Below are 26352 nucleotides of genomic sequence, written 5' to 3'. Positions count from 1 at the left end.
AAAGTACATGAACAATATGGAGCAGGAGAACATGGTGAAGTGTCTGGTTGGAGCAACGATAATCAAAGCTGCAGAAGCTGTAACAGTAGGTTCTAGTGGAAAACTGACTGACAATAAGATAATATATCTAATTTCCTGTGGAGTGACCGTTTTCCACCAAAAATATTGACCAGCTAGCAAGGAAATAATAATTCTCATTGGTTGTATGATCCTCAATTGACTTCCAGTTAGTTCTGATGCTGTAGGAAATTTACTGTTTGCTAGAATTTTCACTGCAATTGTAGCTGGATTTTTGTGTGAACTTTGATATTTCTCTAATTAGTGTCTTGTTAATGTAGTATCAGATGAAGAGCTAAAGAACAGCTTGTATTAAGTTGTGGACTTTTTAAAGAAATCAGCTGCACTAGACATTGTTTGGTTATCTTTTTTTGCTGGTGAAATGTACATATTTAAACTAAGACGTTCAGTTACAGTACTTCCGGAGTATATGAAAGATTTGGTGGACTGTAGCTTCTAATGTTTCCTTTCAGCTTTGCTGCAGACATGGCTTTCGGTGAAATGTCATTAATGCTTGCTGTCATTTTTCTGGATTCTTCCCACACACTGCATTAGAACACTTAGTACATTTTACAAGATACACTTGGAGTGTGGTAATGATGGGAAATAATCGATCGTTAAAAATACATTCTTCAGATGTGTTTTACAATTTACACTCTCTTGTATAGACTACACTCATGATATTTTCAAGAAACAATGTACTATTTTTTTCTTCTATTAACTTATTCTTGGCTTTGGGAATCCTAACCAGAATAGCAGGGGGATAAAGCTTGAGACTTTAGGATAAAGACTAGGTGGACAAAATATGCTGTATGCATTTTACTTCATCAACCCAGTGTCCGTAGAATAATTTAATCAAATACAAAGGCGAGAGTGTTTGAATTTATGTAGATTAGACAAATGAAATAGCCATATTTCCTAGATCATTTAAATGTTATGACAGCATCAGAAAACCCCCGTTGGGATTGGAGCCCCATTATGCTAGTGTTATACAAGTACAGAAAGAAAAATCCCTGCCCTGAAAGACTTACTATCTAAAGACCCAGATGAAAGGTAGGGGATGAGAGTACCGTGTGCAAGTAAATGAACCTGCTGAAGAGTTGGCATAAGTTTATATGTATTGGGAGGTGGTTTGATTATTTATTTATTTATTTAAATCAGGTAGTGGAAGGGAGGAAGGATATATGAAAAGTCTAGAAGGACAGAGGTAGCATGTTTAGAGCTAATGTTTTATCCTTAAAAGCAAATATGAAATTACCACAGAATGAAGGATCCAGGATTTGTTTTGTTTTGTATTTTTTTGGAGTAATGAGACAAAAGTTTACTTGAAACATCTTTAATTTTATCAAGTAACTTTGCACTTGTACAGCTGCTTGACAACCTTGGTATTTTAATCAAGTCCAGCATATTCCAGGTATTAACTTGCAGCTTGCCTGTTTTGACATGTATGCATGAAGTATTGCTCTTTAGCTATTAGTATAGCTCTATAAATATACCATGATTTTTGTGCACTTAAGATTTTCTTTTCTTGTCAGGAAATACTGCATTACATGACTGTGCAGAATCTGGAAGCTTGGACATCATGAAGATGCTTCTTAAATACTGTGCAAAGATGGAAAAAGATGGCTATGGAATGACTCCCCTTCTGTCAGCCAGTGTGACAGGTCATACAAATATTGTGGACTTCCTGACGCAGCATGTACAGACCAGTAAGGCAGAACGTATCAATGCTTTGGAGCTTTTAGGAGCAACGTTTGTGGACAAAAAAAGAGATCTTCTTGGTGCTTTGAAATACTGGAAAAGAGCTATGGACATGAGGTACAGTGACAGGACTAATATCCTCAGCAAACCTGTGCCACAAACACTAATTATGGCTTATGACTATGCCAAGGAGGTGAATAGTGCAGAAGAGCTAGAAAATCTTATTGCAGACCCTGATGAGATGAGAATGCAAGCACTGTTAATTAGAGAACGTATTCTTGGTCCTTCTCACCCAGATACATCTTATTATATTAGGTACAGAGGTGCAGTCTATGCAGACTCTGGAAACTTTAAACGATGCATCAACCTATGGAAATATGCTTTGGACATGCAGCAAAGCAATTTAGATCCACTGAGCCCTATGACAGCCAGCAGTTTACTGTCATTTGCTGAACTCTTTTCCTTCATGCTACAGGATAGGGCAAAAGGCCTCCTAGGCACCACCGTTACATTTGATGATCTTATGGGAATACTGTGCAAAAGTGTCCTCGAAATAGATCGGGCTATCAAGCAAACTCAGTGTCCACCTGACCAAATACAGCTGAACAAAGCCCTTTCTATCATTTTGCATTTAATTTGCTTGCTGGAAAAAGTTCCTTGCAGTCCAGAACAGGACCATTTTAAAAAGCAAACTATTTACAGGTTTCTTAAACTGCAGCCTAGAGGGAAGAATAACTTCAGCCCACTTCACCTTGCTGTTGATAAGAATACTACATGTGTGGGTCGTTACCCTGTTTGCAAGTTCCCCTCTCTACAAGTTACTGCTATACTGGTGGAATGTGGTGCTGATGTAAATGTCAGAGACTCTGATGATAATAGCCCCTTGCACATTGCTGCACTGAACAACCATCCAGACATCATGAATCTTCTTATCAAGTCAGGTTCACACTTTGACACCACAAACTTGCATAAACAAACTGCTAGTGACTTGCTGGATGAGAAGGAAATGGCAAAAAATTTGATCCAGCCCATAAATCATACTACATTGCAGTGTCTTGCTGCTCGTGTTATAGTGAATCACAGCATATGTTATAAAGGGCACATCCCTGAAAAGCTAGAGAACTTTGTGTTGCTCCATAGATGATAGTATGACAATTGTTGAAGCACGAGTTGGTGACCTTAATTGTTGCTTTCTCAAGCACTGTTGTGATACACCGGCCTTTATTTAGCTTGACCTATCATGTTCTCATTGGCTAAAGCATCATTAGCATCAGATCTGCAGAATTGGCTACCCAGTATTTAATATGAATATGCCATATAATATATTTTGTGGATTATTTAGAAATGTAATGCCATATTTAGACTCTCTTAAAATTGTCCGCCAAAGGCTTGTCTACTCTGGTTTTATTTGCCTGTTGGGTGTTTGGGACTGAGATGAATATTTTTCACTGGTGTCTTTTTACTATTACTGGTATGTGGTTTTTATACAGTTGGAAGGTCATCTTTTTTGTTTTTGCTTGCGCATTTCTACTCAAATTCTCTTTTTCTATGAACTCATTGCTAAACTGAACAAGTTGTATGGACTTGTTAACATTTGCAATTACCATAAGTGCTTTATCTTCTCTATGCACTGGCTTAAACATGACTGTTGTGTGTTAGCATATTTCTATGCAGCAGTTGGCCAACTTCAGTTCAAACATCATTTTTTGCAGTTTTATGGAGCTTTTTCTGAACACTTCCTTCACAGCATGACAATTTTTGGAGCTACGTGTCAATTGTCCAAACTTTTTGGTTTGACTTTTATTCTAGCTGTATCTGAGGTTGCTTTCTTAGTCCTCTTGAAATATGTGCTAAATTTGGGAGAAAAATCTGTTCTTGTTCTCTTGGTAACCCAGTTGAAATTTAAGTCTGTCATTCTGATGCATCATGCAGCAAGGGGAAGAGTCCTTATCATGTACATCTGACTCTTTTCCTCTGCACTAATGTCTTGTTTGTGCTGATTGTGTGACTAGATGTAGAGAATTTGCTCAAATTTTTAACCTCAAACTTAATAATACACTTGAATAAGAAATTAATTGAATGTATGCAGTAGTCTGAAATTACAAATCAATTTCCTTACCTACAAAAGGAACTAAAGCATGTTGGTGGCATGATGCTTGTCAAACCAGGTTTAGACATCTAGTATAATTATATTACCTTGGCAGAGAGCCACTCACTATAATGTATCAAAAATTCCATAGCAGTGTCCCTTTTCTTAATTTTAAATATACCCTTGTAGATAATTTGCATGCATTTTTCATCTCTCGTATTGTCAGCCATACTTAAACACCAGAGGTTGTGGTGTGTACATAACTTCTATTGAAAGTTACCTATTTTTATAATATTTGCACAACTGCGTAGCTATCTCAGCAAAAAGGGCTTTTTCAACTTGATTAGAAATCCGCAAGTGAAGATTCTAAATGAGTAAGATTCAGGTAATTTAATATAATTCAGCACTTTATTGTTGATTCAGAGTGAAACTTATTCAGGCACATTAGCCCTACAAATGTTTTTAAATTGTTCTCAAGAGAAAAAATTCTTTTGGGTTGAGTAGAGTGCAACTTACTGCCAGCTCAATGGTCAAGCACAGTGGACGTCATTTGACTTGGCATTTCTTTTCAGTGATGGTCAGTAACCATACCTAATGTTTTTTTAACTACAGAAATTCAGTGGGTTTTTCTGGACTTTCATCAGATTATGAACTTACAAAGATGATAGCAGAGGAATTTCAAAAGCCAAATTAATGATACTAAGGTGACTTGAACTTAGTGGTTTTCATTTTTTTTTTAATTTGATTTTAAAAAATTTTTGTCTCTGATGTTTCTGAGTTGCATTGGTGATGAGCACATCTTTGACAGTAAGTAAAAAGGCAGTGCTTTCCTTATCTTTTGGCTGTTTAGGTATTCTCTCTCTCCTTCTCTTACTTTGTGAAGGAAAGTGAAGCTGAGTGACTGGGTCACCCTCAGATCATGATGACTTTTAAACAGCCAGCAGTCATGTCAGAAGCACTGTTGTTTATACATATTTCAAAGTTTGAAAACTGCATTAAAATATATTGAAACAAATTTCTCTGTTTTTGTCCCATGGCACATTTGCATTGTTTGTATGAAAAGCAAAGTTGAGTTAATCTCACAAGGATACAATAGTACATTTCTATTCAATTATCTGAATTCTTTGATTTATAATTATTAAAACTCATGGTACACCAATTGTTGATCGTAAGAACAAGTTTCATTACTTCATTTTCTTATTTTCAACATTCTTCCTCTTTCACTTACCATTCTTCAAGAAGATTTAATGAATAACCAACACCACGCTGTAGGAATAAGCCACAATGTGGTTGGAACTCTAACATGGATAATACAAAAAGAGATTCTAGAACATTGTTTTTTGTATTCTAGAATCTGTGCTGCTCTTCATTAATAGTTTACATTTCTAACTTTAAATGGGATAATGGATAGCTATAGTTATTTGGTTGGACCATTTTCTCCAAGAGTTTTACCTTTGAGAGTCCAGAACTGTGATTTTTAAAAATAGGTATACTGTGCTGCTATTCTGGTGCTAACAAAATTTCTGAATTAGAAAACGTACCCATGAGTTTTCTGGCTACAAAAACCTTAGGGAACACATCATTTTTTTTTTTTTAATCTATAGTGATCCAATGAAGGTTGCCAAGTCTTAGTATGAAAGTTTATTCTACTGTTTGCTTTTAAAGAAATGTATGCAAATATCCTAAAGTATGGGAGGGACTAATCTCCTGTGCATGTTTTCCCTGTATATCTACCAATGTACCTCTATCCTGACCTACAGCAAATCTGTTGTTCCAAATTTTGCATGAGGCCACCTAATGAACTTTTATGATCTCTGGGTATTTAAACCTAGGCTTCCAGAGGGTAATGGCTGGCACATTTAAACTTGTCTGCCACTTAGCCGCCAATGTTCACATTATCTTTCTTAATTTTTATTTCTCTTTCAGATTAAAGCAGTCCAGACTCTGTTGGAAGGTAATAAGTTAAGGTGCTGTGGGCTTTTATTGAGCTTGTAAATAAGGCTCTAAACTTAGCTGTCCACCAGCTGAAACAAGGTTCTGATTACTTTTTGTTCTTGGTTGTGTTACTCCTTTAATACTGGGAATGTAGTTATCCTAGTGCAACACAGTGATGCAAAAATGCAGCAGCACTGTTAGCTGGAATTGAGGCATGCTAAGGAACTAAAGGACCTTCAGAACATGATGATTTATTTTCTCTTCTGTCATTATTTACTTAAAACCCTCTTTCTCCTTCCCTCTGTTATCTTCCTGTTACATATTTCTGTAACTGGAATGTACTGTTCCGGAGGTACCAACCCAGTGCCACGTGTGTGTCAAGGACATTACATACAATCTTATGCATTTTTGGGGTACAACACATTTTAAAGTATTTAAACAATCTACAGCATGTTCCTAAGAGGATGAGATACCGATACCCCTAAGAGGCCTGCTTCTTGAGAGATGTGAAGGTGGATTTTTTTATACATATATGCACACACACTCAAAGGATTTTTTTTGTTCTTCATCCCACTCAGAGTTTTCATTGGAATACTTCAGCCAGGGAGATGAAAATTTACAGTGGTGGTATAAAAGTGGTATAAAATGAAACTTTCTTCTTCCCCCCTTGGAATGTTACAGTGAAATTTATATTTCTCTCTCTGTTGTCATCCTAATAGCAAGTACTCTCCATACATTTATGCTATCTTTGGTGGTTCTGACTGCTGTAGTGCACAAAGTAAAGATACTTCTTAAAGCAACAGTGTGGTGGTGTTTCAGCAAATGTAAAAGGTAGGCTTTCTGACATTCAAATTCTAATTTTACGTCAATATAGTGTCTGTGAAAGGGGCTGAACTGAGAGCCATCTGTTTATCTGCAGATAATGTACAGCAGTACTAATGGAAGTTTTACCTCTCTATTCCAGCACTAAACATCTTTCCTGAACTGGAGGACCAAAATATTTGAGGGATAGGGTAATTTTTTTAGTCTTCATCCTTACTCAATCCTTAGTGTCTGATAGCATTTTAAATGGTTTTGTTGTGATACAGACATCCATTCTCTAGCCACTTAAATGAGACAGTCGACTCATTTCATGTAGGTCACCAAATAGCTGACAGATGTTAAATTCCAACCTGGTTTTGAGATATCAATCCCAATCTCTCAGCCATCCAGTCTCATTCCAAACCAAATCTGCAACAGCTCTTGGTAGAAAATATAGGTAAATATTTCCTAGCTTCCAAAACAATCCTCTGTTGAGAACTGCTTTTAAAACTGGATGAACATAAATTATTTCCATTTTTTAAAAAAGAAATGGAATGTCATGGCAGATATTCTCCAAAAGGATAAAATCCTTATTAGGAAAAACATCTGTATCACTTCAGTTTTCATATCAATTGCAAAGTAATAGTGGCTGTGTATGTGACTACTTTATGCTATAAATTTCACTAAATGATTTTTCAAATGTAAGGAGTAGAATGCTGACTGGATTATGTCATTTTGATAAGTGAATATGAAGACATTGTACTAATGTTGATCTTCTTTACTGTAAAGTCAATTGACGGTATGGTAATTGGTATTACAAAGTAATTTTGTGGGAGAAGAGTTGATGGCAGTACATTGTAAATGAGGGGAAGAGATAATCAGATCTAGTTTGAAGGACACTATTTTATACTGTACAAATCACTTGGCTTCTGTAAATGTGAAAATAACTCTTGTATGGATTTGGACCCTTCGCTGATGGCAAAGTGGAAAAGTGATTGTTTACCTGATTTTTAACTCATTTTGTATAAACGTCCCATCGTGTCACAGACTTCCTATGCAGGGCTAGCTCAGTGTATTGAAATACTGCAATTTCTTTTTTACGTGAAGTAATTAAGCTTTAATAGAAATGTAAAAAGGGAATAAACTTTTCTCTGCTCTTAATTTCTTTAGGCTCCAAAATGCAAATTAAAGTAAAATTGTTTCAGAGAACAACTGGCTGAGTCTATATCTGTTTTCTTTAAGGGCTACTATAGCATCCCTAAGAAAGAGGGCATTTTCTATTAAGGTAAGAATGGCTAAACACTGATGCTACAGCTTTCGACATTTCCTCCTGCTGCTATCAATGACTGTATCCAAAAGGGAACTAAACATGCCTGCTGTCTGTAATGGAACTGTTTGAGTTCAGAATACAGGCAGCATGGGAAAAAATAACTTCAAGTTTCCAAAAGACATTGTAGCTGATGGAGAGAAAGTACACAAAATTAACAGACGGTTAATAGTGCCACTTTAAATGTTAAATAATACATCTGCTTATGTTTACAGCATAACCAAACCTAATTAGCAGTTTTCAGAACAAACTTTAGGAAAATTCATAATATGTCACCAAAATCTCGCACCCTAAACATAAACTGGCGTAAAAACATAGATTTGTTTTTCTGTTGCTTGTGATTGGTTGTCATTTCTTACCATTGGCACAACAGTCTTTGTTATGCTTTCAGCCATGTTCAGTGCACCATCTATCTAACTCAAGTGCAGCCTCCTCTGATGTTTTTCCTTTAGCATTTCCCCCTCTCCACCCCTCCCCCCAGGAAAATAAAACATGGTTTTAACATGAGCCAAATAGGAAATATTGAAGTGGAAAACAAAACAAATGTTTATATAAATTGTATTCTTAGCTAGATTGATGATTAGTCTTACGGTCTGATGGATAATGAGAGAACTTATATTAGTAGAAAGAATCTGGAATTGGGTCCTTGCTGCTGCTGGGCCGTGTTTAGTTTATGAGCAACTTGCCACTTCCAGCCTTCCTTGCTACAGCAGACTTTTAGATGGCTGTGCTAATTTGTACAAATCAAAGTTAGAGTTGAAAAATTAGAATTGGATCATGCTGTCAATTCCTTCTGCCAGCGTAGTATGTAGTTACTGATTGGAGGATGTATCAGATATACTGAACATGTCTGTCCTGTGACTTCACTGTAAGACCAGGCTTCCTCAATCTCTAAATTTACTTTTCATTAATTTCACACACATAGTCTCTTGGGAAAAGAAAAAAAAAACAGGAACAAGTATTAATTTTGTTGTTGTTTAGTTCTTATACTGTGCCAGTCACGGTGGTCTCTGAACTGGGGCAGCAGCACTTTTACAGATCATTTTTCTCATGCTGTTGACTCCCAAGTTACTGTGCTCAACTGTGTGTTCTATTTATGCCATGGAATGTAATTGGAAACATGAAATCTGCAGCAACACAAACTCTCCAGAACCACACCATGAGGTTTATCTGCCTGTTTTCCTAAATAAGGTGAAAGAACAATGTACGTCAAGTTTGTCTAGAAATTAATAGTTGCAGACAAGTTGCGAAAGCCTGCTAATCGGGTTGGGGAGAAACAGTGAATTCAAATTTAACTCTGTGAGCTCTGATACTGTTGACACTCACGTTGATGACAACTTCAGTAGGAGTTAGGTTCAGGGAAACACTATGTAATCAGGTTTGTATGGAGTGATGCAAATAAGATGTCTGACCTACTCAAGGATGACAACTCTTCCTTACTTTAACATGCTTAAAGTTGTTATGAAATGGGGCTTGGGAAAGGAAACTCCTCAGTGGCTGACAAAGGTTAAGACTGTGAAGGGTTATGGCTTGAGAAAACATACCTGGCACCTACCATTCTGAACACTAATCATGCTAGTCAACGTGGAAAAATCCTTGTTCCATCACACTCCATCCCAATCTTTGGTCCAGAATGTTCTCCTCCTGCCCCTACCTCTACCCAGGGCTCAGCCCATTTGCAGTATCCAAGAGCTGCAACCCATGTTCCCTCTTAATTTATTTTTCTGTGTATGGAATGAATGAATCCCGCTAAGGAAACTTAAAATGGGTGAGCCCAGTTACTCCTATACCTGATCCCTCCGTCTCTGTCCATCCCTCTCTGTTCCCTCCCCCAAGCTTTTCTGCCGCTTATTTCCCACTCTCCACATTCTCTTCCCTGCCCCTTCTGTCTTTAACATTTCCCTCCTCTTCCTCTCTCCCTTCTGTCACCATGCTTTTTTCACAGCTGCTGCCTGCTCTGGTTGACGTTGAAATGGGAATTGAGGGCATCAGCAGGATTGGGCCCTTGCTAAATCATAAGCGTCTTGTACTCTTGTTCCTTACAAGTGTACAGGTTTTTTGTTTGTTTTTAATTTAAACAAAACTGTACTGGGGAAAAGGGTGTGTCAGAAGAAACATGGGCTTCAACATGATCCTTATCACCCTAAGGAATAACTTCGCTACACTTTCTCTCTTAAGCTATTCTCCAGCTACTTAGCAGAAAAATAACTTGGCAGCTGCTTAACATCACTGGAATTAGTATAGGGTTGGGTTTGCCTAACTAGCTGTCCTGTTCATCACGGTTTACCTTGTGCAAGACTCTGGGTGGGTACTGGGCAAGATCATGCCCTTAGTGAATTGTTATAATCCATAAACAAAGTACTCTGAGAGCACATAAAGTGGATTCCTGTACTTGAATGGAGGAAGGTACTTAGAAGCTCGGCCCTCTGTTTAAAAGCATGTGATGTGGTAGTTCTAACACACTGCACACTTTGGGACTTCTGAGGAACGGTCCTAAACGTGTCCATTTTTCAATGTATTTTAAAAGTTTCACTAGTTTTATCTATGCGGGAAGTTCCAGTTCCTTATTTTGTGACCCTCTGTTCGTTTGTACTGCAGAAGCATGTGATGATGATAAGAATGTCATTGATCTACTTCTTTTAAAATTGTCTGCTGTGTAAAAGTGGGGAACTTGTTAAAACCAACCTTTGCTGTGTATCGTGCTTGACTTTGCCTTGCTGTTGATAGGGCAGGTTTCACCTGGTTGAGAGGTGTTTTCCAATAAGTTCCACAATAACGTGAAAGAATCAGTTCCAACTGGTGGATAGCAAAAAATCTCCAATAAAGACTATCTGAAGTCAGTTTCAGAGGCTGAACCAAACACTAACTTCTTTATTTATCAAAGAGAAGAGTGCCCTATTTCTAAAAAGTGAAAGTGGTGTCACAATTTGTAAGAAAATCTAGATAACTGGACATACTGCTCTAACCACAAGGGGCAAGGAGCAACCCAGCATCCCAATGCAATTTCCCAACACTCCTTCACTTGAGTCATGCTTCTTGCTTCTCTTTCAGATATATGAACAATGGCAGATGGATTTTTTTTCCAGTAACTGAAAACATCCAGTAAGAAAGTGTTGTGTGACAGACAGTGTGTTGCTCTTGCAATGTCAGGCTCACTTATTGGCAATGGGGTCATTTTATTTGTGGAGGAGCCGCTACACTAGAAAAGAGTGTCCCTACTGAATCAGCAGCAAGCAATGGTGCAAAGCTGCTTGCATCAGTGGAGCTTTGGTATGTTTACTGATATGTCATGGATACCTAGGTTTGAAAAGAAAACATGAAATGTTATATTCCTAATGGTAGGATGTTTCTACAGTATAAAAGGAAGGCGAAAACAAGAATCCTTCTACCCTAGTGTTTTAGCAGCAGTGTTTAGCCATTAGAAACTCTGCATGACATGGTGCTAAAAACTCTTGAATCCTCTCTGCACGAGTCCTCGATCGTGTTGCTGACAGTTACTGTAATCTTGGTAGTAGGTGTTTTTATACAGACTTCTGTGGACAAGGCCTTGCAGTACAAATTCTCTGCCTCAGACAATTTATCTGCAGTTATTCTAGGCTCTAACTTTTAGCCTAACGAGTATAGGAAAGCCAGAGAGCAACTGAATATTAAATTAGTTCATGATGAAAACAGCATCTTGTGGTGTTTAGATGCTGCTTGTAATTATTAGAACTGGGAGCACTGGCTGTTGGGAGTCTGAACGGACAGGAAACAGGAAGGAGTTGGGGGGGGAGTTGAGGAGGCAGAGTGAGAGCTACCGAGGGTGCAGCAGCAGCTTGGTAAAGAGGATTCCACTTTAAAAATAAAGTCCTGTTGAAGTTTAATGCCTTGCCTGGCTGCTACAACATGAGCGACTGAATATTAAATTAGTTCATGGTGAAAACAGCATCTGTAGGAATTCAGGAGGAATGTCCCTACAGCCAGGAACTTTAGGGGTATGTCTAAACTGCATGTGGGAGTATACTAGTGGGGCTTGTCCTAGCACTCTAAACGTAGCTGTGTGGGTGCTGATTTCATGTTGTGGGTTGGGCTTTCGAACCCCACCCCAAAAAGGCTTTGGAGCTGGAGCTGCAGCCTGTTGCAGCTATTTTTAGAGCACCATTGTGAGTCCTGCTAGGTAGCCTGAGTTCAGGGAGCTGGGCTGGGAGGCTCGTTGCTGCCTGCAATATGGCCATTCCATAGGCAACAGGGACCATTTCCTTATACTATTTGTAAAAAATCTAATCCGGTGGAGCAAAATAAAAAATAGCACTTTCTAAAATTCATTTTTCAATGCCTCTGGGAGGGAGATTTCCTCTGCAGAAGGACCTCATACCATTTGATGCTAGCTGGGCAATCGGCTGGCCGAGTTTTTGGAATTTTCCTGTGTAATCCTAATCTGGGGAAGTGTTTGATTCTGAAAATGAGAGAAACAGAAGAGCTTATTCTTTGAGTTTTACAAGACTTTTTAAAAACTTCTAGGACTCCCCAATCTCTAACTACTCCCTGCCTCATTCCTTACACACACTGTAGTCTGCTGAAAGATACCATTAAATTCTTGGATTTAGCACCAGCCATAAGTGTCTGTACCAAACAGTCTTTAATACTGTTAGGAATTATTTCTGAAGAAGTTTTATTTTTAGCTCTCCTCAGGGGAGGGACAAGCACCTATGGCTTGAGTTGTATAAATCACCAGGAAAATTGATTGTTTTATTCATGGGTTGGTGTTCACTTTTCATATGCCTTTAGTCCAAGAGTGGCATGACTGAAAACCACAAGGTGACTTCAAAAAAAGCAAAAGGCCCACCACCGTGGCTGGAAAGACCAAGAGCTGAGGAGAAGCAATAGTATCAAAACTGTGTCCTATTAGTTCACCTGCTTGCCAGTTATTGGCTGCATAGGAAGCCCAGGTGTTCAGACAGGTGTATCCTCTTAAGTAGAAATGGTTTACAAAGATTAACATTTTCAATAACATGACACTTAAAACTGCACATCTAAACACTATTTTGTCTAGCGATATTGGATACTCTTAGTTGTGAAGACCAAACATAATGGAAACAAAAATTAATTTCAACCTTTGCTAGACTGTGTTCATGATCTTACACACTGAAGGATTCTACAGTGCTTTACAAACTGATGTGCAAAACTTGTGCATTGAGTTTGGTCATCACTACTGTACAGATATATCTGATGTAAAACACAGCAGCTATTGTACAGAGCATAGCTATGGCTCTATGACTGTTTAACTACATATACACAATGGAACAACTTCAACAGGAGACATTTGGAGATACCTGCCCTACAGTACCCTATAGTCCAGGGGTTAGAGCTCCCTCCTGAGAAGAGACTCAAGTTCAAATCTCTGCATCAGGAAAAGGGGCAATTTAAAGCTGGGTCTCCACCATCCTGAGTGAGGGTTCTAGCCACTGGGAAGCACGATCACCTTCTTTTCCTCTGGTGACAGGTTTCAGAGTGGTAGTCTCTAAGGTGCCACAAGTACTCCTCATTCTTTTCCTCTGGTGTTTCATTCAAAAACCAGTTTCAATGCCTAACTCCAGGAAAGGGTTCATGGCTGAGAATCCCAAGAAGTGATAGGTGCCTCCCTCCAGCCCAGATTTAGTGCCTAGTTCCCTGAGAGGGCAGGGCTTACATCACCCCCTTCTGCTCCTCCACATTTCTAATAACTATTTCAAGTGGCTTCCTTCTCAGCTTGCTGGCTTTTGTGAATCTCTCTCTGTCTCTATGCATTGTACAGGGTGCGTAGGTACCTAACAGGACTGTAGATTCCCCTGGGTGGCAAAACACCTAAAAGTCCCTTAGTGGATCTAGCCCTTTATTCCTTTTCTCAAGTGGAGTAATTGTACATAAATGAGGAACTACTCATATGTGACCTTGTCTTTACATCATAATGGTCACGCTTGTTAAAAAGTGGAAGTGTGGTTTGCTTAGTAAAATAGCTTACTTGCAAAATAGCACAACCATTAGAATATATGCTTCATTATCCACAGAAAGTGAGGTCAGTAGTTTTTCAGTTTGTCTCCAGTATCTGAGAAAATTCAATACCTGTAAAATCTGCATGCCACATAGTAGAAAGTATGGGTAGAATAGGTGCTACTGTGTTTGGTGGGTATTTGTAATGTTTGATTACTACTATTAAATGTGGCAGTGGAGATATTGTAGGCTGGAGAATATTAGAGGGTGAAAAATGGTTCTTAACTAAATGGGGATTTAATGGTGATAACACATAAGTGCAGGAATTAACAATAGCCAGCAATTGAGATAGCAGCTCACAGAGTTGGTACTTTTTCTCTTCTGCTTGCATCTTATCTTTTATTTAAAAGTAAATTTAAAACTCTAACCATTATGGTTGAGAAGACGACTTTCAAAAGGGAATTGGTGGCAAATCGATGCTGCCCTGGCTGCAGCATGCCTGAAACAAGATCTCTGAGAGGTGGGCAGTCTTCCAATCCTTTCAGTGGGAAAGTTAACTGTGAAACCCAATCATGAATATTTATGTCAACACAGTTACTATTTTGCTGCTGGCCAAAGCATTCACGAGAGGAGAGGGAAGATTAGAAAATGTGTGTAAACTATAGAATAGCCGCTCCCAGGGGTGTCATAAGTGGGTAGAGCACAGGAGACTACCATCACTTCCCCCCACCCCCTTCTGGCTTCTAATAATAACTCCTGCAGAACATTATTTTTTCTTAAATTATCCTTATGTTGTGGATAGTTCCAAATTCCCAGGTGCTGAGGTACTATCCCATCACTATAAATTCAGTTCATACCCATTCCCTCTTTCAAATTTCTGTGGACCCTTTTATAACTTCCACACTTATGGATCAGATATGGGGCGAGCTCCTCCTCTAGCAGGGTACCTGTGCTGCTATCTGCTTTGCTATTTGAGAAATCATTGCTTGACTTGTAATAACATAGGCCTGGTCTACGCTAGGGACTTACACTGGGATAGCTATGTCTCTCAGGTTGTGAAAAATCCACACCCCTGAGAGACAAAGTTGTACCGACCTAATCCCCAGTGTAGACTGTGCTAACTCAGCAGAAGAATTCTTCCACCTAACGGAGTCTATACTGGGATTAAGTTGACTTAACTATGTCTCTGAATTTTTCACACCTCTGAGTGATGTTGCTAGGTTCACCTAAGTTTTAGGTGTAGACCAGGTCATAGTCTATTGGCTACTTCCAAGGAATCATCACGAGAAGGAGAGATGTAATATAGCACCACAGCACAAGACCCTTGCCTAACCTCAAGCCCACTTAAAGGAGCAGTAGCTGCTGTAGCAGCTTTCCTTAAAGCAAAACAAGGAACAAATAAAATATAAAAACTTACTGGGCCTGATTCTTCTCTGCCTTGCCCCCTTCTAGTCATTTATACCTATGCAAGAGGCTGTGCTACTGCCAAATCAATCGTAATGGTTTACATCCACTTTACATAGGAGGAGATGGGTGTAGAAGCAATATGGCCAGCCCCAATCGTTCAACAGTCACAAGTCAGACTTCAAAAGATCATGAGATTGGCTTAAAAATTATGAAATGTTTTTAAAATAATAAATGTTATGTTCAGTTTGTCTTCTGGTTCCTGAGGTGCTAGGGTGCTCTTGGGTCAGGTTTCCAAGCTTTTCTACACAATGTGAGGGCTAGAAGATTTCTATTAAAAAGTTCAGAGAGTCTCACCTAATTACTAGGCTTCAGGAACTGAGAGTTTAAGAAAAACCCAAATATCATGAGAATTGGTGTGACGGAATGCACTCCTGTATGCACACCCTATACACCAGTGGTGGGCAACCTGCAGCCCACTGGGGTAATCCATTTGCGGGCTGCGATACAGTTTGTTTACATGGCACAGCAGCCTGCAGCTCCCAGTGGCCGCGGTTCGCTGTTCCCTGCCAATGGGAGCTGTGGGAAGTGGCGTGGGCCGCAGAAACGTGCTGGCTGCTGCTTCCCGCAGCTTCCATGGGCCAGGAACGGTGAACCACGGCCACTGGGAGCTGCGGGCAGCTGTGCCTGCGGACGGTCAATGTAAACAAACTGTCTCGCAGCCTGCCAGTTGCCCACCATTGCTATACACCATTGTAATAATCTTTGTACAAAATATGCCATGTAAGGTATCATTTGTAAACTAATAACTTGCTGGTCAATAATATCATGGTGAAATGTAGCAACATTGTATGTAAAGTTATGAACATAAGCTGAAATCCTGAGTGAAGTGTGTTTACCAGACAAGTCTGGGGATTGGGTAAGGTAAAGGACAAGGTGATGCCTCTGGTCAGGTGTCATCAAAGCTGTTGGGCAATCACCTGCCAAGTGGCCATTCTTTGGCAAGGAAGGGGGGGAAGAACAAACAGATCTGCATCTTAGCAAACAGTAGCATGAATCTCTTTCACTACCAGACTCCTTGTTTCCATCCACATAGTGGGAATAAACTTTATCTAGGGGTAACCTCAGGAAGCTATAGAAGTGAGGGGCAAAAACTCCCAAAGTTCTCTCTCCCTATTCAGCTCTCTCTTTTTCACCTAAGAAAGAGACAGCCCTTGGATTTTGAAAGCAGATCTTGACCTGAAATTTTGTCAGCCCTGTTGCTGGGAGCATGTGGTAAGAATTGTATCTTGAGCCAAATCTAGCTTGTTAAGTTTTAGTCCTAGGAAGTGTTTTATCTTTATTTCTCTTGTACCCATTTCTGACTTTAATGCCTTGTACTTGTGCTGAAAATCTATTTCCTTGCAGTAAAATAAAATTGTTTTATTCTTTAACACTAATCCAATGTTGTGGATTGTTTGGGTAACTCCATTAAGGTACTAGACTGTTGTATAGTGATCCCCTTAGAGGGGCAAAAAACCTAGTATATCTCTAGACTGTTAAGGAGAGGGCTGCACAGCACAGAACACACGGTTTGGAGGGAAAATTCAGGACTGGGAGTGTGTTGGGGTCACCCTGCAAGTAGTAAACAAGGCTGCTAGAAGTCAGAATGTGGCTGGTGTTTGCTGACAGGCTGCTGGGGTCAGACTTGCTGAACAAGGGCTGTGGCTGTACACAGATACTCAGAGTGTGACTTGCAGGCTGTTTGTGAGCAGTCCAGGTGGGAGCTACAGAAGCAAAGGATTGTGAGGCACCCAAAATTGCAGGGCAAGGGTGACACAGCTTCTCACTGATTTGGATTTCACCCCAGAGGGTCATAGCTGGTTACACTGCAGAAGGTGCAAAACTTGAGAATCAGACCCTTTAGCTGTAAATAGGAGTAAAGCTGAGCACAGCCTCAGAGTAGCCTCCTGGAGTATTCTGTCTGGCAACTTGCCTTACAGGCCACTTAGACGGCACCCTGCTTTAAGATATGCCTTTTTTTTTTTTTTTAAACAAGAGTCATATCTACAAACTGAAAGAGAGAGAGAAGAGCTGCTTTCCTGGTGTGTCCTTAAATAGTTTAGATTCTCCTAGATCCTTAATATACATCTTGCTGCATATGACAGTAAGTCCAGGGCTATAAGGGAGCTTCAGTGATTCTCCAAGTCCTTTTCACTGCACACTCAGAGCTGTGTGCTTTCCTCCATCTGGCTGGGAAGAAGCTAGTGGAACTGGTGAGTGGCTAAGGTAGGGAGAAGAGACAATTGTTCCAGCCATAAATTCCCTTCCCCCTCAGCCTTCAAAAAGTACTCTGCCTCAAATCAGTGGGATTAGGGTTGTCTGGGTCAGCAGAGATGGTGCCACCAAATCAGCTGAAGTTCAGAGCATGCTCCCCTTCTGAGCTGACAAATACTCACACAGGCGTTAAGGGGGCTGGAAGAAGCATCAGCTTTGCTCTGTACCTGCTCATACACATCCAACTCAGCTTGCAAGGGAGGAGCCACACAGGTGAGGTGGGGAGAACCAGTATTGCTGCTATGGGTGGGGCAAGGCAAGCCCTCACTAAAGAGCACCGATTGCTGTGGAGAGCTGTTTTCCTTTTCTTGCAGATCCTAGTCAAGTCTGGTGGCCCATCCTTCCCAGGCTCTATATGGTCAACTCTGTCACTTTTTTGTGGGTTTCATTACAGGATGGTAGGATATAGTTCCTAATTTTTTTACATGTTCAGTCTGTGTTAGAATTAGGAATGCCGTATAATATTCTGTGCAAAGCGAATCTTGCCAGCTATTCGCTATTATAAAGTGATTTAATAGTACAAAGACAGTATCTATAGCAGCTTATAAAATGCTCAGACAAAATCCCCTTGTAGCTATGCATTTGCAGATGCACAAATATTTTTCAAAAGGTATTTGCAGCATTGCTATTGTCACGCAAATTTGCACCATCTAATTTCTCTTTTGGATGGTCTCAGTACATTAAGCCAACTTTTGTTCTCTGCTATACTGGTGCAACTTCACTGACCTTGGTCTCTTGTCTTATACTTTCTAGTAGTCTGGTATCTGAGGACCTCATTCTGCAAACCTTCCTCACAAGAATAGGCCTGTTGATATCAAGGAGGCTGGAAATACTCACCTGAGTAATACCCAATATGAATGAGGATTTCAGAGTCTGGCCTTGAGTTAATGGTTGTGGTACACGGCATGTTTTGTAGCTGCGGATTCCTCATCAAACTTTAAATTGTATGTATATTTTATGGAATCCTCCAAGTCTAGTGCTGGCTTTTATGGGTATTCTTGTTTTCTGCACACGGCAGCAGAATTCTGAGTGTGCGTTGTAAGAGTCAGACTGCGGTAGCGTGGTCTGCATGGTAATTTCTGCTTCCATCTTGGCTAGTGTGGAATTCGTTGCTATGCTTTGGAGAGTAAATTCTGGAATCACATTATAAATTGTGTGTACGGTTTAAGCTGTTAGTTGCCTACTTTGTTCAATTGATAAGGTTTATTTGATGAGTCACAAACTGCAAGTGTCTTCACCCTAGAATTTTCTAAAGAATCTGATCTCATCTGAGCCTCTCATTTTTCCCCAATGCTTCCTGTCTCTCTAATCTCTCCTTGGCAGCTCCCCATATCTCAGACGCACTTCTACTTTCCTATTGCCTTTCTGATCTCATGCTCCTCCATTGGAATCATCAAATCTCTCCGATTTTTTCCTTCACCTGTTTGATCTACACCAAGCAGCTCCTTGATGTGGGTGTGTGTATGTATGTTATTACACACACAAAATTAAGTTAGGTAATGGGAGAATTAAGGCTGCCTGTGCAACTTTAGTTCAGGCCCTGGGTGTGTGTATATTCTGATGCAGTCTTTAATTACATGATCACATACTATTTTTTCCCCACAGTGCATAGGAGGGATAGTGCTCACCAAATGAGTGATCAATATTTGCTATCGAATACTAAATTTATTAATTTCCTTCTGGGTGGTTCTATGGCACTCTCTCGAAAATCTAAGGCTCAGCTTCTCAAAGGCATTTAGGCACCTGACTCCCATTGATTTCAATTGGAGTTAGGCTCCTAAATACCTTTGAGGGTCTAACCCTGCCTGCTTCACAGATATTAATGAATTTATCTTCACAGTGCCTTTGTGAGATGAGTGAGTATTATATTCCCATTTTATAGCTGAGGCACAGAGAGACTAAGGCCAAAACTATCAGAAGTTTCCACTAATTTTGGATGCCCAGTATAGACCTGAATTTGTGTGAGGACAAATGCATGGCAAAATGTTTGGCTCACAGTGGCACTTATGTTGGCTGGAATGGTTTGTGTACTGCTTTTAGGCATTAACTATACCTTCATTCCACGCTTCCTTATGTATGTCTTTTGAATCAGGTAGGCTTTTCTACCTTAGCGACATCATTCATACCTGTTCTGGTGCTCTATTGAACAGCAGTGTTCAGTAGGAATAGGGCCTAAAGTGTTATTACAACTCCTGTAGTAAAGCGATGCAAAATAAACTCTCAAGCATGGAAAAATAATAGCACAGCTATACTAAGATCTGGAAAAAAGATGTCATTTTATTATCTGTTCTGTGTGTGAGCCGTAATTACATAGTGTACGCTATACAACTGGTCCATCTGGCAATGCATGTATTGAAATGTGATTTTGAATAACTATAGTGTGCTATGAGTCAGATGACTGTACATATGCTGCATGACAACCTTGTAAATGTTAAGAGATAACTTACTCGAGCACAATGCCAAGCCTGTCATTTCAGGTCAAAAATGTTAAACAGTCACGCAACAGGTGCTACAGAAAAAAACTAGATCCTTTGGGGAGAGAATACACTTTAAATAATCAAGTGACCACATTTGTTATGATTACTGGTTGCTGAGAGACCTACATTCTAGCTCTGCTATGAGAATATATAATCACAAAAATAGCTTTAGGTGTAGTCAAACTTTTGCAGCAAATCAAACTTCTTATTGTAAATTAACTGATGCAGGTTCAACAACTTAATCAACAGGAAAATATTGTGTAGTAGTGGTCTATGATACTTCAGTCACACAAGTGATTTGAAGTTACCGGTTTTCCTGTTGGATTCATCAGTAGGGTTAAAAACTTCATTCCCTTTATTTTTCTTTTGATGTACAGAGTATAGAATAAGGTTTAAATTTTCCTAGATGTTATAGTAGTTTCTGGTATGCTACTGTGAGTGTAAGCTGTCTAAATGGCGATGTTATAAGACTCTACGTTCAGAGGTGTATAATTTGTCCATAAAATAATTCTGAATTGGAACTCAGCTAGATAGCTGTGGGGTTTAGTGGAAAAATTGGGAATAAAATCAATTTGGCTAAAGTTACAAAAGTGCCAAAATAGGGATATTAGTTTCAAAAGGGTTGTGTGCCGGAGGGGAGTTGTGCTTCTTAACTAAGTCCCCCTCAAATCCAGTATATATTATACTCAACCTTCCCTGTCCAGTCAATCAGTCATGTTTGAATTTGGTTTGAAGGAACAAACAACTGGATAGATTATCATTAAGAATATTTTTTCTTCACTTTATTTACTATCATCTGGGGACATCTACTCTGGGATCCTGAGAAGGATTTCAAAGTACCAGCTAAGAGTCATTTCCCCCTGACCCTCAAAGAAAGCTTCCCAGATTTTAGTGAGCTCAATGAATGTTGGAGCAGGTGTTCATGAGCTTAGTCATATGGATGCTCTTACAGTGCAGACATGATCAATAAAGCCAATAGTTATGTATGTCACTATTGAATGTCAGTGCCACTTGAGATACAAGAGTTCCATCTTACCCTGTATTTCTAGTGTGAACATCAACAGCACGAAGCTTGTGAAACCAGCTACTGCATCTGTACATCTGACTCTACATGTGGTGTGGTGCTAGTGATGTGCTTCTGTGTATGTAGGATAGAGTTGAGCATTTCCCCCTTAGTTTTATCAACATTCAGAAGGACTTTCAGCAGAGTAATTGACTGAGGAAATGTGAGACCTAGGTGAACACTCTGAACTAGATCTGCTCAATCTGCCATGTCCGAAAGTTTCGCACTAGAATCACATCAGATCAAATGTACTTTTTTAACATCAGAATCATAATCTAACTGTCCTGTCGCAACATGTTATGGTACTGTTAGTTTTATTAAAAACCCTTATAAGGTATCCATTATCTTTAATGATTTCTAAAGGTAGTTAACCAAAAGCCTGGACTAAGAACCATTTCAGATGGGATAAGTACAGGTGAAGTTCTACAAGGGCCCATCTGAAGAGAAAACCAAAACATTTAAAACAATCCCAGGAAATACACTGGGAAACTTTGACAGTATATCTAAAAAATGCAAATGCTGTGAAATGAACTGACATAAAGAGTGGGATTGAATGTTCAAGTTGACACCATGTTAATTCAGAGGAGAAAAGAAAATCCATAATGCCCTAACAGGGTTAGCCAGTAGTCTGTAATCCTTCACAATACATTTTCTGCTTTATTTGGCTTGTGTTACAACCCTCATGTTGCCTAAACATATTTTATATGTCTGTGTGATAAAATATGGGTATTTTAACATAGACAAGCTTTTAATGGAAAAGACATATTAAATGGAGCCCTTCCCTTCCTGTAGTTATGGGATATGGTCCCCCAGTAAAGGAATTATCGGATATAAAGTTGCATGACACTAGATCTTGGCCCAAAGGACATGAAGAAGCAGTAGCCCTCTCATTTCAAGGGGAAATAGACTCCTAGAATTTAAGGTCAGAAAAGACCATCATGATCCTCTAGTGTGACCTCCTGCACATTGCAGGCCACAGAACCTCACCCACCCACTCCTGTAATAGACCCCCTAACCTCTGGCTGAGTTACTGAAGTCCTGAAATCATAATTTAAAGACTTCAAGTTACAGAGAATTCACCATTTACAGTAGTTTAAACCTGCAAGTGACCTGTGCCCCATGCTGCAGAGGAAGGTGAAAACCCCCCAGAGTCTCTGCCAATCCGACCCAGGGGAAAATTTTTCCTGACCCCAAATATAGCAGTCAGTCAGATCCCGAGGATGTGGGTAAGACCCACCAGCCAGACACCTGGGAAAGAATTCTCTGTCGTAACGCAGAGCCCTCCCCATCTAGTGCCTCATCACCAGCCATTGGAGATATTCGCTGCTAGCAGTTGCAGACTGGCTACACAAGATCCTGTAATTACATAATAGTGATCTTTACAATGTTTGCTATACAGGATGAATTAGGTTATATGGGTGATTGTTAATCCGACAACAATGCTTCTTGAGTGCGCGCGCACGGTGCTCGCTCGCTCTCTTAATCACTGTACGAAGCACGTCTTAAAATACACACAAATTTCAAGGCCAGAAAGAACCATTGTGATTATCGAGTCCAGAGGTCCCTGATCTGTGGGGCATGGCTGAGGCCCGGACCAGCCCACACGGGGAAGGCGGGGAGGGAGCGCCACCCAGCTCCACTGCTGGCTGCTAGCCCCGCACCTGGGGCTCTGTTCCCAACCCTGGGTCCCAGCCCTCTACCTGGTACTCCACTAATGGCCCTGCACCTAGGTCCCTGGCTGCCAACCCTGCACCCGGGGCTCCACTCCTGGCCCAGGGCCCCGGCTGCTGGCTCTGCCCCAAGCTGTGGCCCCAGCCTCAGCCACCTTACCCCTGGTTCTGCCCCCTGAGTCCGCGCTCCCAACTCCGAGGGACTGGGGGGGAGTGCGGACAGGGGTAAGGGGTGGGGTGCAAGGTTAGGTATAAAGTTTGGGGACCTCTGATTTCCTGTATAACAGAGGCCATAGAACGACCCCAAACTGACTCCTAAAATGTATCTTTTAGAAAAAACCTCCTATATTGCTTTAAAAAGTGTTTGTGATGGAGACTCCATCATGACCCTTGGTAAATGATTCCAGTGGTTAATTACTCTCTCTATTAAAAATGTATGCCTTAGTTCCAGTTTGAATTTGTCTAGCTTCAACTTCCAGCCATTGGATTCTGTTATCTTTCTCAGCTGGATTGAAGAGCCCATTATTAAATATTTGTTCCCCATGTAGATACTTACAAACTGTAATCAAGTCATCCCTTAACCTTCTCTTTGTTAAGCTAAATAGATAGACTCAAGGAGCTCAATCACTATAAGGCATGTCTTCTAATTCTTTAGTCATTCTTGTAGCTCTTGTCTGAACCCTTTCCAATGTGTCAGTATCCTCCTTGAATTGTGGGCTCAAGGGCTGGACGCAAGTATTCCAGCAGCAGTCGCACCAGTGCCAAAAACAGAGGTAAAGTAATCTCTCTACTACTTGAGATTCCCCTGTCAATGCATCCCAGAATCACATTAGCTCTTTTGGCCACAGATTCTCACTGAAAGCTCATGTTCAGCTGATTATCCGCTACTATCCCCAAATCTTTTTTAGAGTCACTGCTTCCCAGGACAGAGTCCCGCATCATATAACTATGACCTCATTCTTTGTTCCTAGATAGATAGATTGATATTTAGCGATATTGAAACGCTTGTAGTTTTAGCTTGCTTTGTATTAGTGCCCTGTCTTTTTCATTATTTACTGCTCCTCCAATTCTGGTGTCCTCTTCAAACTTTATCAGTGATGATTTTATGTTTTCTTCCAGGTCATTGATAAAAATGTTAAATAGCATGGGGCCAAGAACTGATCCCGGTGGGACCCCACTGGAAACACACCAGCTTGATGATGATTCCCCGTTTACAGTTACATTTTGAGATTTATCAGTTAGCTAGTTTTTAATCCATTCAATGTGTGCCATGTTAATTTTAGATCACTCTAATTTTTTTAATCAAAATATTGTGCAGTACCAAATCAAATGCCTTAGAGAAGTCTAAGTATATTACACCAACATTATTGCTTTTCTGAACCAAACTTGTAATCTCATAAAAAAAGATATCAAGTTAGTTTGGCAGGATCTACTTTACATAAACCTATGCTGATTTGCAATAATTACATTACCCTCCTTTAATTCTTTATTCACAGAGTCCCATATCAGCTGGTCTATTATCTTGCCTGGGTTTGATGTCAAGCTGACAGGCCTATAATTACCTGGGTCACCCCATCCACCCTTTTTTAAAAATTGGCACTTTAGCTTTCTTCCTGTCTTCTGGAACTTGCCCAGTGCTCTAAAACTTATTGAAAATCAACATTAGCGGTCCAGCAAGCTCCACAGTCAGCTATTTTAAAACAGATTTTAAAAATGTCTAACTTTAGTAGCTTCTGTTTAGCATCCTCCAGAGATACTAGTGAAATGAAAAGAATGTTATCACCATATGATGACACTGCATCATCTTATGGCTCACCTCCTCTGCCAGCAGTGTAGTTACTGTGGTGCTTAGTTACATGAAATAGTGTTAGTAGGGTAGCATAAAGGAGACAAGGTTAAATTACACTTGTTTTATTGTAATGGATACACCTGCTTAGTTATGTTGCCTGCCCCCTGCTGTGGTAGTTATATAGATCTATATACTTCGTTGTACCAAATCTCCTCATGTTGCTTGCAGTTCCTTCTGGTCTAATCTCTCCAGGTCACTTTGCAGTTTGGTTTTGGCTTCTGGAGTGTTGTCTGCTCCTCTAGTTTTGGTGCTGTCTTCAAATCTGATCATAGTTGGAATCACACTAAAAAACCCCCAATGAAACGAGGCACAAAGCCGGCGCAGTGTGTAGAGGTGCTTGTTTCTTTAATTTAGCTCATTAAACAAGCCTCTGGAAATCCTAATAGCATCCTGGATGGGGCTACAACTACTGGAGTCATTACAGCCTGAACACTGACACAGATTTCATCAATGTGACAGAAGTAGCTCAATGAATAGCTTGGATATGCTCCCCAGACCACAAGTGGTCAACAGACAATTGGAGAACTGCCCTACAATGTTGTTTTGCTTTCTTAAATGGATGGAGAAATATAGGTAAGCTGGGTTTTGTTTTTGTTTTTTTTAAACCCTGCAAACCTGACCACATAATACCTGCTACTGTCCTAGAACTAAGGGCAAATTCTGCCTTCAAATTGGAGTCCTGTATCTGAGGGCTGAATTTAGGCCTTAGTGATTGAATATCACATATCCTCAAGCAGATTGTGGCATAAATATGGGGGGGACTATTTTGCCTAGATATTAAAAGACAAACAATCATTAAAAGTCTGTGCTGTCTGAGTCAGAAAATTCTTTTTGAAAAGAGCTGGCTGCAGAGGTTTTCATGAGGATTCAGGCTCTATTAATAGAATGGTTGCATGGTTGTGTATGTCAGCCAGTAAATCATGGTGGTGTATTAGAAAAGGAACATGCTGTTTAAAATAAACCCTTTGATTTAAATCAATGTTAGGGTAGTGGGGGCTTGTGTATATTAAATACACATTTTCTTCACAGAACTCTGTGCATGGAATACCCTAGGGGAGGAAAAAAGGACATCAGTTTCCCAAGTCTATTTTTAGGACAAGGTTGGAATTTGTCTTAGTCACAGAGAGAATATTTGATGCGGTATCTGTCCAACAAGGGCAGCTTCTTCCAAGCTCTGCTTCCCATGGTAAACGTACAGCACGATCTGCATCGTGAACAGAATCTCCTAACACTCAGAGGGAATTAATACTGTCTTGCCTTCTTGTTGTCTGTGGGAGGGGTGTTGCTAGGAGACTGGATTCCTAATGTGCTCTGCAGAAATTGGCTTATAATTTTAATGACAAACTGAGAATAAAACAACCGAATACCATAAAAGCAATTTTCTTTCCAAAGGTAAAGATACCACTCCTTGAAATCATTCTGTGCCACTCTTCTGGCTATTTGAAATGAAATCACTTCCTTAAATGGAAATGTTTGTTTTCCAAACATATGAATGGAAACCTAGTTCCAGCATAGCTTCCTCAGGAGCCAGTCTGGGGCGTGAGTGGCTGCTCACTAACCCAGTCTCTAACCATGATCAGACCTCCTTCCGTTTCCTGCTGGCCCTCTGCACAATGTATTTGAAATGGTTGGCTTTGGCAATGGTCAGGGAAACATAGACTCTTCACTCACGACTCTGCCAGTTAGTTACATGAGTGGAATCAGATGGAAATGG

At 40.0% G+C, this 26352-nt stretch overlaps 1 protein-coding gene across 3 annotated transcripts in view; it reads left to right on the top strand.

Moving 5' to 3' along the window:
• FEM1C (fem-1 homolog C) overlaps positions 1 to 9335 on the top strand; it is a 32697-nt gene extending 23362 nt beyond the window's left edge. The window contains exons 3-5 of one of the 3 annotated variants that reach the window (XR_012159005.1): positions 1593 to 4551; positions 5774 to 5801; positions 6502 to 9332. Coding sequence is in view for 1 of the 3 variants with exons in the window: in XM_073344741.1 (XP_073200842.1) it covers positions 1593 to 2902 (1310 nt within the window). In the remaining 2 variants the exon portion in view is untranslated. Of the gene's footprint in view, positions 1 to 1592 lie in introns of all 3 variants that reach the window. The other 2 variants (XR_012159006.1, XM_073344741.1) reach the window with 2 other exon arrangements.
• The last annotated feature ends 17017 nt before the right edge of the window (positions 9336 to 26352 follow it).

The sequence above is a fragment of the Lepidochelys kempii genome, chromosome 5 (genome assembly GCF_965140265.1).
Source record: "Lepidochelys kempii isolate rLepKem1 chromosome 5, rLepKem1.hap2, whole genome shotgun sequence".
NCBI classification, from domain to species: domain Eukaryota; kingdom Metazoa; phylum Chordata; order Testudines; family Cheloniidae; genus Lepidochelys; species Lepidochelys kempii.
This window is presented reverse-complemented; position numbering and strand designations above follow the sequence as displayed.